At 37.6% G+C, this 17,717-nt stretch overlaps 1 protein-coding gene across 1 annotated transcript in view; it reads left to right on the top strand.

Moving 5' to 3' along the window:
• Positions 1–17,717, top strand: part of RAPGEF6 (Rap guanine nucleotide exchange factor 6) — a 134,833-nt gene that overhangs the window by 31,336 nt on the left and 85,780 nt on the right. Inside the window, 1 exon segment of the mRNA XM_017847862.1 lies at positions 7,530–7,661. Within this exon segment, the coding sequence (XP_017703351.1) occupies positions 7,530–7,661 (132 nt within the window).

The following is a 17,717-nucleotide window of genomic DNA, read 5'->3' as shown; positions in this document are numbered from 1 at the left end:
TTTTTTTTTTTTTTTTTTTTTTTTAAGAGACATGGTCCTCCAGCTTGGCCAGCATGGTGAAACCCCATCTCTATTAAAAATACAAAAATTAGGCCAGGCGCCGTGCCTCACACCTGTTATCCCAGCACTTTGGGAGGCCAAGGCGGGCAGATCACCTGAGGTCTGGAGTTCGAGACCAGCCTGGCCAACATGGAGAAACCCCGTCTCTACTAAAAATACAAAATTAGCTGGGCATGGTGGTGCATGCCTGTAATCCCAGCTACTTCGGAGGCTGAGGCAGGAGAATGGCTTGAACCTGGGAGGCGGAGGTTGCTGTGAGCAGAGATCACAATATTGCACTCCCTCTGGGCAACAAGAGCAAAACTCTGTCTCAAAAAAAAAAAAAAAAAAAAAAAAAAAAACGAAAATTAGCCAGGTGTGCTGCCACACATCTGTAGTCCCCGCTACTCGGGAGGTTGAGGTGAGAGAATCGCTTACATCCAGGAGGCAGAGGTTGCAGTGAGCTGAGATTGTGACTCTGCACTCTAGACTGGGTGGACAGGGAAAAAAAAAAAGAGAGAGAGAGAGACAAGGCCCTGCTCTGTTGCCCAGGCTGGAGAGCAGTGGTGTGATCATGGCTCACTGCAGCCTGGAACTTGTGGACTCAGGGGATACTCCTACCTCAGCCTCCCACACAGCTGGGACCACAGATGCACACCACCATCCCTGGTCAATTTTCTAATTTTTTTGTAGAGACAAGGTCTCTCCATCTTGCCCAATCTGGTCTCAAACTCCTGGACTCAGGCAGTCCTCATGCCTTGGCCTCCCAAAGTGCTGGGATTACAGGCATGAGCCACTGTGTCCAGCCTTTGTTTTATTATTATTATTATTTTTATCCTTGATACCATGAAGTTTTGCCCTGGATTGCCTAATTTTTGTTCCCCTATTGACACTTTTAGAGTACTCTCTCAAGCTGAAAATTTTCATTTGTCTTCAGTTGTGAGATTTTTTTTTTTTTTTTTTTTTGAAAGAGTCTCACTCTGTTGCCCAGGCTGGAGTGCAATGGCGTAATCTCCACTCACTGCAACCTCCACCTCCTGGGTTCAAGCGATTCTCCTGTCTCAGCCTCCTGAGTAGCTGAGACTACAGGCACCCGCCACCACACCCGGCTGATTTTTGTATTTTTAGTGGAGGTGGAGTTTCACCATGTTGACCAGGCTGATCTTGAACTCCTGACCTCAAATGATCCACCCACCTCAGCCTCCCAAAGTGCTGGGATTACAGGTGTGAGCCATCGCGCTCGGCCCCTAGAAGCTATCTTACAATTCTGGTGGCTTACTTTTAATTTTGTAAGGCCTCCATCGTCTTGTGCTTCAACTAGTGTCTCCTATCTCTTGTGTGTACCATTTTCTTCTATTTCACCTTCTGTCCTTCCAGAGTGATCTTAAGAGTAGGTACCCTAAGTGGAATATTGAGTCATAAGGTATAAATGTTTTAAATGTAATCTTACATTTGCTCCCCAAAGTGGCCACTCCTAAAATTGTTGTCCAAAAATACCAGTTCATACTCCCATTAGCAGTTTGTGAGAATATTGTTTTCCTCCATAGTCTTTCCTGCATTTTGTATTATCAGACTTGCTTTTTGCCAATTTGATGGGGAAAAAAGTATTTGTTTTAGTTTTTATTTCCCTGATTACTTGCAAGGTTAACATTCTCTTCCAGCTGTTGTTTGTTTGTTTGTTTGTTTTTCCTGCTGTTGTGACCTCAATGGCCTTATGTTGAGATGGCAGAGCCAAAAACACCTAAACAGTTTGGATATCTGAGTCTCTGTATACTAGGGTAGTTGCCCCATAAGTTACCTGTACACTTCACTAGGGTAAGCCTTAGTGATCTGAGGGCCCTCTATTGTAACAAAATCTAGTCTAACTGAGAAATATAGTAGCTCTTATATCACTGCCCTTCCCAGAAACCTATAGTAACTCTATATTGTCTATAGGAACCAAATTCAAAATGCCTAGCTTGGCATTACTGATTATATTCTACCTCTAGTCTTTTCTCAATACCTCTCTTTCCCTGCCCCCCCCCCCCCCATATACAAAGTATTCAGCAGACTTTATAACTTCATAATGTCTGTATTCAAGTTGTTAGCTAAAAAAGTTTCTTGCCGCTTCAAATAGAACTTTTTAACAGTAGGCCTTGTGAACATGTTATCTCCAGCAGAGCACAGAAGTTCAGATATAGGAAATGGATGAAGGATGCTGTGAAAGATGGGAAGTTTTGCCAGACCTGGTGGGCTGGAAGGACAATGAGGTAAATGAATTGAGGTTGCTGATGAAAGATCAGCTGTTGAGTCCAGGTGGATCAGGAAGAGAAAGAGAAAGGGCAGGTAAGCTGAGAGATAGTGGAGAAGATTTAAGGAACGAAGAACTTCTCTTGGAGGAAAATCCTTTCCTTCATTTGTTACAAAGAGAAGATAAACTATTGGGTGTTGTGAACTCCCAACTGAGTATCAGGAAACAACTTAGTAGAAAAGAACAATGGATTTAATCAGGCTGCCTGGGTTTCAGATCCCAGGACCCCAGTTTCCTAGCTATGTGACCCTGGGAAACCTTTATAACATCTCTAAGATTAGGTTTCCTACTCTATAAATTGGCTATAATCATAGTATTACCTCATCTGGTTGTTTGAATATTAGGTGAGATAATCTATGTGAAAGACATGTAGAAGTGTGTGTTTGGTACAAATAACTCAGATGTTAACTGCAGTCAGCATCATTATTCTCATTCTGTAAGGAGGTTGAGGGAATTCCTGTATGAAGTTTTCTTCATGAAGTAGAAAGCAGATGCTGTTTGCTTATAAATCTGTCTCCATTGTCCACTATTAGACTGAGCTCCTTGAAGGCAGGGCCCATATGTTTTCATTTTTATGTCATCAGCAGAGTTCCTGACACAAAGCAGAATATAACAGAAAAGTGCTAGAGTCAGACGTGGGTTTGATTCCTAACTCTACTACTTACTTGAGTGTATGATCTGGGCCAAGTTGCTTAATCGTATTGCCTCTGTTTCCTCATCAGTAAAATAAAGATAATAATAACACCTGCTTTTTAGGGTCTAGTGAGGGTGAAGATTGCTCAGTACATTGTCTGTACTATGAAGCCACTTGGCAGACTTCTGGCTTTGGTTCATTGTGTTACTTTTATGAATGACTTTCTTCTCTTTGGTCTTCTTGCAAATTCTCTGTAGGAATTTGCAATATATACTGACTCCTACCCCTGACACCCCAACCAAACACCACACATTTTAAAGCTATTTTCAGTGTTTGCCTTTCCAACTACTTCATTCCCAGATGAGTTTTTTTTTCATATCTAAATAATAGAAACCAAGTGGGAGGAAGGTCTTTGAATTGTATCATACCCTCATAAATATTTCTGCATTATTGTAAGGAATTATGAGCTTGTTAATTTTTTTTGTTGTATTAGAGCTATAAATGGCCTCTAAGCATGACTTTAACTTATCCCACAGGTTTTGATATATGGCATCTTAATTTTCTGTTTTAATATTTTCTAATTTCCAATGTGACTTCATTGATTCATGGGCTATTTCAATAGAGGATTGTTTACAATTTTCTAACATGATAGCTTTCTATTTATCTTTTTGTTATATATTTCTACCTTATTTGCACTGTTATTGCTGAATATTCCCTGGTTTCAGGCTTTTGTAATTTGTTGAGACTTGCCTTATTGTAAATTTTTACAAATGTTTTAATATGTGCTCTAAAAGAAAATGTGTTCTGGAGTTTTTGGTTCCATTATTCTATGTCTATACTCTTTAGGTCATTTGTTTATTATGTTCATTTCTTGTATATCTTTACTTGTTTTGTTTTTGTGTGTTTTGCTTGTTCAGACTGCTACTGAGATCTGTATTAAAAATTTATAGCATAATTGTAGATGACATTTTTGCCTTATACATTTTTTAAATTTTAATTTATTTTTAATTCACAAATAATAATTGGATGTATTTGTGGGGTACAGTGTGATGTTTTGATACATGTTCACGTTGTGAAACTATCAAATCAAGGTAGTTAATATATCCATCACCTTGGCCAGGCATGGTGGTTCACACCTGTAATCCCAGCACTTTGGGAGGCTGAGGCAGGCAGATTACTTGAGGTCAAGAGCTGGAGACCAGCCTGGCCAATGTGGTGAAACCCCTCCTGTACTAAAAATACAAAAATTAGCTGGGCACGGTGGTATACATCTGTAATCCCAGCTATTCAGGAGGCTGAGGCAAAAGAATCACTCAAACCCAGGAGGCAGAGGTTGCAGTGAGCCGAGATTATGCCACTGCCCTCCCTCCAGCCTAGGTGACAGAGCGAGACTCTCTCTCTCTCTCTCTCTCTCTCTCTCTCTCTCTCTCTCTGTGTGTGTGTGTGTGTGTGTGTATCCATCTATCTATACATATAGATATAGATATATATCTCCATCCATCACCTCACATACTTATAAAATGTCCCCTATTGGCTCTACTAATGCTTTTGCACCAAGTGTACTTTAAGCTATATCAGCTTCCTTTTGGTTGTGTTTGCATGGTGTATATTTTTCCATTCTTCGATTATTTAATATTTTCCCCTCTGTTAACTTGGTAGGTATACACTTTTTTACTATGCTTTTCTTAAATCAGAAATTACAACACACATTCTTCACCTTTCAAGTCTGCTACTACAGTTTCATGGACAGTACAAGGAACTGAGAGCACTTTAATAGCTTCATTTACCCTTCTCCAGACTTACATTCTGTTGTTGTATTTTAATTACTGTATTTTAAACTTCATGGGATATTAATGTTACTATTTTACATAGTCAGCATTCATGTAGATTTAGCCACACATTTCCCGTTTTCCTTGGTTTTTCTTCTTTCTTGTGCCTGAAAGCTTCCATCTGGAATCATTTTTCTTCTCCCAGTGGATTTTATTCATTGTAGGACTGCTAAGGAATTATTTCCTTCATTTTTCTTTATTTGAAAATTATTTTTCCCCTTTTTTGAGTACTGTTTTTGCTCGGTATAGAATTTTAACTCCTGGAGATATCACTCAATTGTCCTCTGGCTTCCAGAATTTATGTTGAGAAGCCAGCCATCAACTTGATTTTGCTTCTGCCAAAGCAATCTAATCTCTCAGGTTTTTTTCCTGGCTACTTTAAAACTTTTATCTTGGTATTCCCCCTCACCCCCTGACACATGTACCCTGGTGTGAATAGGTATGGGGGGATTGTTTGTTTATTTGTTTTGGGGTGGGTTTTTGTTTTTTGTTTTTTGCTTTTTTATCTTGCTGAGAGTTTTTAAACCTCCTTGATCTGTGACGTTAGGTCTTTTGTCACTTTTGGAAAAGGCTTAGCCATCATCTTGCTTCTGTGTACTCGCTTCTCTCAGACTCTGGTTATTCAGATGTCACGTTCTTACTGAATCTCCTATGGCTCTTACCCCTTCTCTCCCAACTTCACCTTTTTTCCTCTCCATGCTTCATTCTGGATATTTTTCAGACTAGTCTTTACTTTTCAAATTCTGTTTTAGCTCTGTCAGATCTTTTTTTAAGCCCACTTGTTGGCTTTTAACTTCCATAGTTGTATATTTTAGTTCTAGATTTTCATTTAATTCTTTTCTTTCTTTGCTGAAATTGTTAGTCTTGTATTTTTCTCTCTATATATGATAAATCACTAACTGGACCAATTCTGACCAGTGAGCTATATGACCTGTGAGCTAAGAATGATTTTTTACATTTTTAAAGAGTTGTTAAAAGATTTAAAAAAAAGAAAGAAGAAGCATACAGCAGAAACTGTATGTGACCTGTGAAACCTAAAATATATATATTCTTTGGCCGTTAACAAAAATGTTTGCCAACCCCTGGTATATATTAAACACAGTTGTTTTAGAGACTGTGTCTGGTAACCCTATTATTTGAAACTTCTTTATTAGTTTCTGGAGTTTATTCCGTACTTTTCATCAATACCATCCTGTCTCATCATATATGCCTGGATTTTATTGGACTGAGCAATGGATGTTGTATATGTGAAAAAAATTTTTTTAATTGAGACCTAGGATGACTTTCTTCCTATAGTGAGGATTTGTGTTTCCTTCCAACAGTTAATTGGAAATACTAGTAATCCTATATAACCTTATAACCTTACATACAACCTTATTTTAGCATCAGGCATTGAGGTGATTCTAAAAGTAGCATCAGTTTACTTTTGGGTGACTTTTACTCTAGAGTCTAATTTACTCTCCAGGGTCCCAATCCAAAGATGGCCCTCCCATCCTAGGCCTTGGAATTTAACCTTTGTCCCTTTAGCCAGTGGCTGTCACAGGTACTTCTTGGCCTTTCAGCCTTTTCTTTAGGAATCAGAAAATATTCTTAAGAGAAAAAGTAACCTCAGAGGCCAGATACTCTGTGTGTCTATGTATGTATGTATTTCAGGTTTTCTGTTTATCTTAGTACTAGGATTCATCTGAATTATCTAACATACCGTTATCAGCAGGGGAAGTTCATGATGTACTTCATGTGTAATTTTTATAATTACATTAATTCCTCTTGAGATAATATAATTCAGACTCAGTCATTCCCTCAATACATTTAATACACACTATGTGTGTGTTTCTTTAATGTTTTTCAGTAGTAAAGCAATGAGAAACCCTATTTTTAAAATTAAATTGGTTTTTTTTAAGCCCTGAATAGCAAGTTGCAGAGAAATCATTTGGAAAATAAATAAGCGTACCTCTTACGTAAAACTTTCACTACTCTGGAATGCAATGGTTTATTGTCTTAATTTCTGTAGCTTTTATTTTGTGAGATGTCTGTTTTATGGTATGAAATACATTATACAGCCTGCATACCTGATTAGAGTGTGACCATATTCAAGATGAGGTGGTGGAGTCACTTACTTTTTGTGTTTCTTGTATACCTGCGCCTAGTGCAGACATTCATTAAATCATGTTGAGTACTAAGAAATCTCTCAGGGGCCAACTAGAAGCTAATTCAATATTAAGTGTAAAGATGCTCACAAAATTTTTGGAATATTGAATGTAATCAATTTGTTACTGGTCTTAAGTCTTGCTTCCGGTAGCTGAATTCCAAGACATTGCTGTTTTATTCTTGTGTTAGTCACCGTTTTTTATTAGGAGGGAGGTTGGGAGGGAGAAAGAGAGAGAGAGAGAGTGTGTGTGTGTGTATGTGTGTGTTTAAAGGGTAACATTCCTACCCTTAAATGGACAGGTCTGATGTTTTTATTTGGGAAGATAGAAGGTCCAAGTTCTTCCTCAGAAATATCATTAGTAATGGCTTTTGAAAACTGTTCAGTGAGCTTACCATTGTAGAATTGCCTAATCGTTTCAGAGAGTACTATATGGTTCTTATTTCAAAAGATCTTTTTGCTAAAAGTGGAGAACTTGCGTTAGAAATGAGATTGCACAGTTATGTACATAAAATTTGTTGAAGTTAATGTGCCAAAACCGCTTAAAAGATAAAGACATTTAGAATAACTTAAATTATTTTTTTTTTTCAGCTTCCAGCTGATCTTACCAAGATGCATCTCACAGACAACCCTCATCCACAGGTGACTCATGTGTCTTCTAGTCAGTCTGGTTGTAGCATTGCCAGTGACTCTGGAAGCAGCAGTTTATCTGATATCTATCAGGTAATACCTTAGGAATTTCTGTGCTGTGTATATGGTTTTTTTATTCTGCCAGATATTCTGTGCTTGTGCCTTAGATGGTTAACGTATCTTTTAGAGTATGAAATTCAAGCTTAAGGTCTTTGAAAAAATAAACTTTATATACTGTGTCAAATTTGTAAGCCTGATTAAAGAGGCAGTCTCTCTTTTGAGAATGATTAAGTATGGTTCAGCAGAGTATGAATCTAGTGTTCTCTTTCATTTATCCAGGTGAATCCATATTAATATCTAATGCCTGTTTTGGTTAAAAAATTAGTTCTTGGAATAACTGAACTTACAAAAGACTGATTTTGTTATAATTGACTGTATATGTCTTCTGTAGTTAGAAGTCATGAAGAAAATTAGAGCTGCTTTTCTACCATAAAGCCTCTGTTGTAGTATAGCATGAATTAAATAGCAAATTAGTGAGAATATTTATGGACTTTTCCATTTTCTAAAACCCAAAAGACCCAATTTCCAACCTACTGAGCTTTTCAGTGATCCTTGTAATAGTGGGGAGAAGTTCTAGGAAGACCCGTAAACTGAGAGAAACCTCACATGATCCTGCTGAGATTGAACCCAAGTTAGGTTCAGGCCGGGGCAGTAAGTATTTCGGGATCCAGATAGTGGAACTTCCAATGATGTCTCCTTTAATGCAAGTTGTAAGGGACAGTTCCCTGGGTGTGGAGCCCGGTGGTTGATTTTGTCAGAGATTATGAGTATAGAACATAAAACAGTTTAAATAAAATAACAAGAGGAATGCATGATATTCAGGGTTGGTTTGTTAAGGAATTCAAATATATTATCTATTCCAGAGCTGTCAAATAGAAATTTAATGTGAGCCGCGTATTTAATTTTAAATTTTCTAGTAGCCACATTAAAAAATATAAAAGGAAACAGGTAAAATTCATTTTAGTAATATGTTTTATTTAGTGCAGTATAACCAAATATTATAATTAAAACATGTATTTAATGTTTTAACATTATGAATGAGTTACCTTACATTCCTTCTTCATACTAAGTCATCAAAAAACAGAGTTTAAAGTTACGGCACATCCCAATTTGACTAGCCATGTTTTAAGTGCCTAATAACCACATATGGCTAGTGGCTACCATATACTAAGATTTGTAGAAATAGTATTGTTGTTGTCTGAGGAAAGCATTTTAGACTGGTTCTACAGAGTTACCCAGATTGAGATATTTTAGGAAAACAGCCGCCTTCTATTCAGGGAAGCTTGTAGGCAGATGCAAGATGGAACCAAGACAATACCCATTTTTTTGGTTTATATGTGACTTTTCTCAACAAAGGTCATTGCTGTGGTCATCTATATCTCCCTGTTTGCTTTTTACAGTATACGGAACAAGGAATTTTTCCCTGTTCTCCATTTTATAGTAGAGAGAACAAAGAATTAAAAGAGAGATGAAACAAGTTAATACAATGGCTCTGGGACCACTTAGTGCTTGTGTACCTATTGGGCTTCATGCATTCTGCCCCTCCCCAAAAGAATTATCTTGTGAAAGAAGAATTGTTGCACATGTAAAAATCAAGGTAGACTGTGTTTTTCCAGAAGAAAATGCTGAGGAAGATTGACCCTGGATCAGTGAAGTTCAGGGATGTGGCTGTAGATTTCTCTTAGGACATGTGAGAATATCTGGACCTCTCTGAGACTATACACAGAGGTTTGGTGTTGAAAAACTATAGGATGGGAGGCCGAGGCAGGCGGATTACCTGAGGTTAGGAGTTCAAGACCAGCATGACCAACATGGTGAAACCCTGTCTCTACTAAAAATTCCAAAATTAGCTGGGCGTGGTGACACACCTGTAATCCCAGCTACTTGGGAGGCTGAGGAAGGAGAATTGCTTGAGCCTAGGAGGCGGAGGTTGCAGCAAGCCAAGATCATGCCACTACACTCCAGCCTGGCCAACAGAGCAAGACTCTGTCTCAAAAAAGAAAAGAAAAGAAAAACTATAGGAACCTGGTATCACTGGGATATCCACGTCTCTAAGCCAGAATAGTGCACAGATTAAGATTCAAGGTCACTTGGAAAGAGCAATGCTTTATTGTGAACTAGAAGATGGACTGTACATAGTTGGTCCCTACATCTTTGCAAAGATGCTACAGGAGCTCCTATAGCATTGCACTTATATTAGCACCTGCAGATTACTCGCCTTTTAGCTGGACAACCTGAGGATGAGACTGGAGTACACCTGCTGGTGTTGGTTGGAGGTGTTCTATTGCAGGACCAAGGCATAGCCTATGTCAATATGTAGAATATTTCTATCACCTCAGAAAGTACCCATATGACCCTTTGCAGTCAAGTCCCTTCTCCTGACCCCTATCCTAAGCCCTGGCAACCACCAATCTCTTTTCTACCCATAAAGTTTTGCCTTTTCCAGAAGGTCATATAAATGGAATCATATAATTTCAAAAAATATGGTGCATTGAAACTTATAAATTAACCAATAAAAGTGGGAATGACTTTAGAGAGCACGAACAGATAAAAGGAACAAAATTATTAAAACTCTAGAACCAAAATAGGAATGAAGAAATTTAAAGGAGAAACTTATAATAATGTTAACATGAAATATATAAAACCTAAGATAAGATTTTTTAAGAGTGGTCAAAGAGGATAAAAATTTTCAAACTCTGCTGCCCGGCACAGTGGCTCAAGCCTATAATCTCAGCGCTTTGGGAGGCAGAGGTAGGCGGATCACCTGAGTTCGGGGGTTCAAAATCAGCCTGATCAACATGGAGAAACTCCGTCTCTACTAAAAATAAAAAATTAGCCGGGGTGGTGGAGCATGCCTGTAATCCCAGCTACTCAGGAGGCTGAGGCAGGAGAATCGCTTGAACCTGGGAGGCAGAGGTTGCTGTGAGCCGAGATCACACCAGTGCACTCCAGCCTGGGCAACAAAGAGTGAAACTCCGTCTCCAAAAAAAAAAAAAAAAAATTTCAAACTCTGACATAACAGTTAACTTTAGGACAATAGCCAAAAGATAGAAACAGCATAAATGCCAAAACAAAAAGAAGCCAATAAAGATAAACACAAAAGGTAAAAAATCAAAATCATAAAAATATACACCTACATACTTAACATATTTTTTATATCTCCTATGTATAAAATCTTATATATCATATCTGTGAGATAAGTATATAGGATTAACATTATATTTCTTTAAATATATATACTTACATGCTTTTATATTTGTAGATACAAAATGTAAATCCGAGTTCAGGAGCACCAATTAGTAAATAGTGTTTTTCTACTAGTGGTGGGTTTGTGGGTCGTTTTTATTATGTTTCTTAAACCAACATTATCATTTGTTTATTTAACTAATCTTGAGGACGTATTTAAAGGAGAGTAAAAGGAATAAACACAGAATTATAATAGGTTGATAAGATATACCCTCCAAAGTACAAGATTTCTATAATTTTAATCCATGGATAAGATAAATATCTAACTAACTGAATTGTGTGTGTATGTGTGCATACACATACACGAATATTTCCAATCAGATCCTTGGGAATAAAACAAGGAGAAGAATTAAATACTAGTACTGGACCCTTGATCTTTCCCTTCACCTTAGGCTACCTTTAGATTCCCTGTTGGAGCTATGAATATACTCCTTAGTTACAGGTGTACATTGCCAATGTATGTATCTTAACCAGGGATAGCTGAAGTGATTTGTCTAGTTATTTGAATTTTAGCATTTGAGAGATTTTTTAAGTGAACACCTAGCCTTTAACACCATAAGCAAAGCCTTGTGAAATGATACAAGTGTTTTTAATTTGGAGAGTTGAGGGGAAGATACCCTAACAGCTATTTTTTTTTTTTTAGTGTTTCTGCTTTTATTCTTCTAGAAATTTAGGAACATTTCAAGTGAAATCCAGCTTTTTTTGTGGGACAGAAGACTATATATAGATTAATTTGGGCATTTTTTTCTAACGTGGAGTCTTCTCATCCAGAAAATGGATGTCTCCCCAATTTTAAAATAATTTCCACTTTTATTTTAGATTCAGGGGGTACATGTGCAGATTTCTTACATAGGTATATTGCGTGATACTGAGGGTTTGGGATTTGAATGATCCCGTCACCCAGATAGTGAGCATAATACGCAGTTGGTAGTTTTTCAGCCCTTGTCCCTCTCTCCCTACTCTAATAGACCCCAGTGTCTGTTGTTCCCATCTTTATGTCCATATGTACCCAATCGTTAGCGCCCACTTATAAGTAAGAACATGCGGGATTTGGTTTTCCTGACGGCAGTTCTTAATAGGAAAACTGTTGACACTGTTTTATATGGCCAAATGTGTGGCTACACTTCTATCCATTTCCTTCTTGAGAGTTTTCATGTCTTCTGGTCTAAAAATAAAAGCCCTTGGCCCTCAAGGAAACTTCAAAATATAGCATTTACTACAGTGTTGAGGGGGCAGTGGGGAAAGCAAATTAATGGTTCCAGTGTGAATGTGTTTCTAATCAGCATAGATTAAAATTTTAAAGTATACATTAAGGTGTTAGAATGTTCTTAGATAGAATATTTTATGCATCTTCAAAGAATACTCAAGAGAATAAGAAGTACTTCTTTCTAGATTCCTTTTTCTATTTATTTCAGTCTTTTCCATGAGCTAGAAAACTGTGAAATATTGACTCTTGAACAAAAGCACTTTGTCTTTTTGTTAACTCATTCTTAAACAATTCAAGGCACACATTTATCCCCACCTACTTTTTCAGTTTCTATATAGGGAGTAAGCGTGTTTTTAAAAATCCCAAGGCTTCAGTTACCACCTCTATGGCAACATGATTTCCTAATGCACAGCTCTGAGTGCCAATCTCTTCAGAAACCTGGTGCCACATTTTCACTAGTATGTTCTTTTGTCACCCCAAGTCACCACATGTTCTCTTCCACCTTTCTTAAATATTTCTGTTAAGAATATCATCGAGGGCTGGGTTCGGTGGATCACTGGAGGTCAGGAGTTTGAGACCAGTTTGGCCAACATAGTGAAACCGCATCTCTACTAAAAATACAGAAAAAATTAGCCACGTGAGGTGGCACATGCACCAGCTACTCAGGAGGCTGAGGCAAGAGAATCGCTTGAACCTGGGAGGCAGAGGTGCAGTGAGCCAAGATCACGCCACTGCCCTCCAGCCTGGGCGACAGAGAAAGACTCCGTCACAGAAGAAAAATATATATCATCTGAGTCCTGGTCAAAATCTATTAGAATCTTTTGACTATCATTTTTCAACTCCCACTTGAAATAAATTGCTCTGATTTTTAATTACTCCTGTATTTAAAAAGCTTTAATGCTTCACTGTTATCTAAATTACACTCTTAATTTTAAATTCCAAGCCTTTTACCTCTAACTACAATGTGGTTTTATATTTTACTGTTTCCCCACTTACACATTCTAGATTCTGCCCCATCACATATGTACGTTATTCCCTGAACATGTCTGCCTTTTCCTAGCCTTGTGTTTTAATCATACTCTTCTACCCATAGCTTCATGTAGATGACATTTTCATGTTATCTCCCATGTCTTTCCAACAAGAAGAGATGTCTCCTTTCTTGGAATCCCTCAGCAATTTTTCTCTCAGGCATGTCACTTTTTCTCTCTGCTTTTTTGGGTAGTTACTTGTAAACTTGTCATTTTTCATCACCAGAGTGAATTCATGGAGTGCAGAGTTGATGTCTTACATTTGTATCCCATGCTGAGTCAGGCACAGTGTTGGCATTTAGGAAGTAATCTAGAAATTTTTTTTTGCATTGAATTATATTTGAAAGTAGAAACCAATATTGGCTCCATGGAAAATGCAGATCTCTGCTAACTAAAACTTTATTATCCAGGACAAAAGAGACTTGACTTTGCCTGCCTGCCCTGTTGTAGAGGTTATGAAATGGGTCAACCTGGACTGAAAGATTAACTTCATAGAGTTCTAACCCTGACCAGGAAGTCCTAAGGGACTAAATGGTCTGTGAAAAGGTTAGATGACATACTAAAGATGGGAATACAGAAAAGAGAGGCACTGAAAGTCTAAGGTTCTGGCTTAACACTTGCCTTAAATTTGAAAGTGTGGTTTTTGTAAGTTTGTATAACTCTTTCTTCCAGCCTATAGTTCTCTTCATTGTAGCTTCATGTTTATCTAGATGGAAACAGGAAAAGGATATCCTCTGGGGGGTTATTTGGGGAAGGCCGAGTCATCAGAAAATCACCTCAGACTGTCTGCCTCACCAAATTATATTTATACATACAGAGACATTGATATGTCAGGAAAAGAAAAAAGTTTCATACTGTCTTAATCCTATCACCAGTATATATGTTTTTCCTGGACTTAACTCATTTATCATAATTAAGGGTCTGATATATCCCAGGTGCTAGGATAAATTAATTGAAAGGCCTGGGCTCAGTCTTCTATGTACCCTACCTTCATGAATACGGAGTGTCTTTTGACCCACATATTTCCACTCTTGATATTACGATATGAGTCTCTAAGGCTTTGTTAATTTTTTTTTTTTTTTTTGGCTTTTTTTCTCATCTCTACTTCAGATTGGGTAGCTTTTGTTGCCCTTTCTTCAAATTTATTCTTCTTACAGTTTATATCTCCTTACTGAGATTATCCATTTTTCCTCTAATTGTTTTTCTTCTAAATTCTTGAACTTATTTATAATAAATGTTGAAAGTTCTTGTCTCTTTCATTATCGAATCTCTTTATAGTGATTTGTTTCCTGTTTATAGGTCACATTTCCCCCCTTCACTTATGTAGTAAGTTTTTATTGTATGCTGAACATTGTGGATATTACGTTGAAAAATATTCTTATCTAATTATTATAGCATTAAACTTTCTGCCCAGGAACGGCATATTCAGAAGTATCATGCGGTGACTTCTTGTCCTGTGGTCGTAATCATATCTACCTTTCTCTTAAGGACCTCGCTTTCCTTTGTTTAATCAAGGAATTAGTCTCTACATTTTTTTTTTTAATTTAAGTTAAAAAAAAAAATCCTTTTAAATTTCCTGGCATGTTTTTGACCAGTCTTATTTTTTTATTCTTAATTTCTATTTTATCACCTTATACTCTTGTATACTCTTAATATTTTAATAGTTTAGTGTATTTTCTTAACTAATTTTATTCTTTTCTTTTATACTACTATGTAAAAGTAGAGGTATAAGAAAGGTAGTTGTGGTTTTTTGGGGTTTTGATTTTGTTTTGAGACAGGTTCTCACACTGTCACTCAGACTGGAGCGCAGTGGCAAGATCTCGGCTCACTGCAGCCTTTGCCTCCGAGGCGCAAGCAGTCCTCCCACCTCAGTCTCCTGTGTAGCTGGGACTGCAGGCATGTGCCACCACACCTGACTAATTTTTGTATTTTTTGTAGAGACAGGGTTTCTCCATGTTGGCTGGCCTCAAACTTCTAAGCTCAAGTGATCTGCATGCCTCAGCCTCCCAAAGTGTTGAGATTACAGGCAGGAGCCATTGTGCCTGGCCTAGAAAGGCAATTGTAAGGGTAGATTATATTCTTTCCTTTGCAGTTGGTGTGAAAAGGTTCCTTAAAAAGTTCTTTTAGTAACCTCTAAGTCCCAACCCATGACTTCCATTCTTCCTAAAGAGCTGTCATCTTAGTTGTCTTTGCTTCTCATGCAGATGATAATTAGCCTTCCCTACTGTCCATATAACTAAATTCCATCTTGCCTTTTTATGTTGTGAGCTGTCTATCTTTTTATGCAACATAATCTAAAATATGGGAATGAGACTAGGTTGAAATAATCTGGGTCAGGGGATGAAAATCTTAGATTAAGATGAAGACAGTGATTTAAAACCTGAATTTTAATGCAGATTACACTTAAAATTGATAAAATAGGAAAGGGATATACCAGGAGTGAGCTCTCCTGCATATTGAGAAATTAAATTGTGTAGAAAATACTGCTTTAGGTTTTTTCCCCAGTTGTTTCTTAGATTAAATCAGTTTATATAAATAAGATATTTCGAAAGTCTTTTTAGCATGTACACATATTTAAATTTAAAAGTACTTGTCTTTAAAAAAGGATTATAACCTGCAAACAAGTTTGTGGTTCTATGTATTATTCAGAAATATACTCCATTTAAACCCTATAATTTCATAGCCAGAAAACAACTCAGCATACTAGTCAGTCATGAGATAAAATTGCCCCTATATGATCCTGTCTTAGTCCATTCAGGCTGCTATAACAAAATACTGTAGACTTAGGGGTAGCTTATAAACAACAGAAATTTATTTCGCACTGTTCTTGAGGCTGGAAAGTTTAAAGATCAAGGCACCAGCAGCAGATTTGGTGTCTGGTAAAAGACCTCTTTCTGATTGTTAGAGGTACCTTCTAATCGTAGCTTCACAGGGTAGAAGGGGAGAATGAGCTCCCTCAGGCTTCTTTTATACTAATCCCATTCATGAGTGTTCTCATGACCTAATCACTTCCCAAAGGCTACACTTCATAATTCCATCACTTTAGGGGTTATGATTTCCACATAAAAAATTTGAGGAGATACAAGCATTCAAACAGTCACAGACCCTTAAGAACTAGCTTGTCTAAAGATCACAATTTGAGTATTTAGTCTGGATTGTTAAATGACTATTACTTAAAGCTGTGCAGAAATCCAAAGGAAGTATAAGACATGGTTTTAAGAAACAGATCCGGACTCTTCCAATTGTAGTTATCAGAGCCTTAACTTGAATTAACAAAAGCCAAAAGGCCAGTGCTTGTGGTCCTGGCTACTAAGGAGGTTGAGGCTACAGTGAGCTGTGATCATATCACTGCACAAGCTTGGGTGACAGAGTGAAACCCTGTCTTTAAAAAAAAAAAAAAGAAAGAAAGAAAGAAAGAAAGAAAAAATGTAAAGCCAAAAGGTTAGTTTATTGACCCCCTAGAGAAAGCAGAGGCAACTCTAGCCTCAGGGTACCTGGATGCTTGCAGGTATGTCTGCCCCTATCTGCCTGTTTCTGGTCTTTTGGCTCTGTATGGCTTGCTTATTTTTCCTTGCTTGCTTTCTTTGTGACACTTTCTGTCACAAATGCTCTTTGCTACACATACTGTGCTCTTTCTTTCTCTGTCCTGCGTGCTCTGTTTCTGTTGCTTTGTTGCTCTGAGTCTTTGTTTGACTCTCTTGTTCAGTGTCCTTCTCCCCATTCCCCTTCCCATTTCCCTGCCTATTGGTTTCATTTTCTCCTGCCATAGAAAGGAATTTCTATGTGGCTGTAGGCTGCCTACTTTCAGATTCTTCCAGTTTAGCAACCAGATAAGAAGGGATGCTCTGCTTCCAGATCTAATTGTGTACAGAAATCTAGAGAAAAGCTCTTTCTACCTTAGTTTACATAGCTAGGGAACAGGGCACTGTTTCCCACTGGAATCTCTGGGTTTAAGATGCAGAGGAAAAGTAGTCCTCAAAAGAAGGAAGATCAGCTGGGCATGGTGGCTAACCCTGTAATCCCAGCATTTTGAGAGGCCAAGGTGGGTGGATCACATGAGCCCAAGGTTCAAAACCAGCCTGGGCAGCATAGGGCAACTTCCCCCCAAGTCTCTACAAAAATTTCAAAAGTTAGCTGGCTATGGTGGCACATACCTGTGTTCCCAGCTATTCAGGGCGCTCAGGAGAGAGGATTTATTGAGTCCAAGAGGACAAGGATGCAGTGAGCCGAGATCTGCAGTGCACACCACTACACTCCAGTCCAGTTGACAGTGCGAGAACCTGTCTCAAAAAACAGAAAAAAAAATGATCTCTTGGCAGAGAAAAGGGTAAATGTTCAAAACAGGAGATACTTAATGAATTAAGATTCTGTAGTCTTCACTAATACTCATTTGAGTGCTTTCTACTTATTATGGAATTCTTGTGTGTTCACTTATTTTTTCTATAATGCCTTTAATATCCATGCTTTTCATTAACAAGATGAATCAAGTGAGTATAATATTTAGAAATATTTTTTAAGAATCTACTTAGTACCATTTTATCTTCTAAAAGACATTTTCATTATTTTCTATGACTTTTAATTTATGGTTTTAAACATTTTATAGTTTCT

Source organism: Rhinopithecus bieti, unplaced genomic scaffold (genome assembly GCF_001698545.2).
Source record: "Rhinopithecus bieti isolate Rb0 unplaced genomic scaffold, ASM169854v2 scaffold_28846, whole genome shotgun sequence".
Lineage (NCBI taxonomy): Eukaryota > Metazoa > Chordata > Mammalia > Primates > Cercopithecidae > Rhinopithecus > Rhinopithecus bieti.
This window is presented reverse-complemented; position numbering and strand designations above follow the sequence as displayed.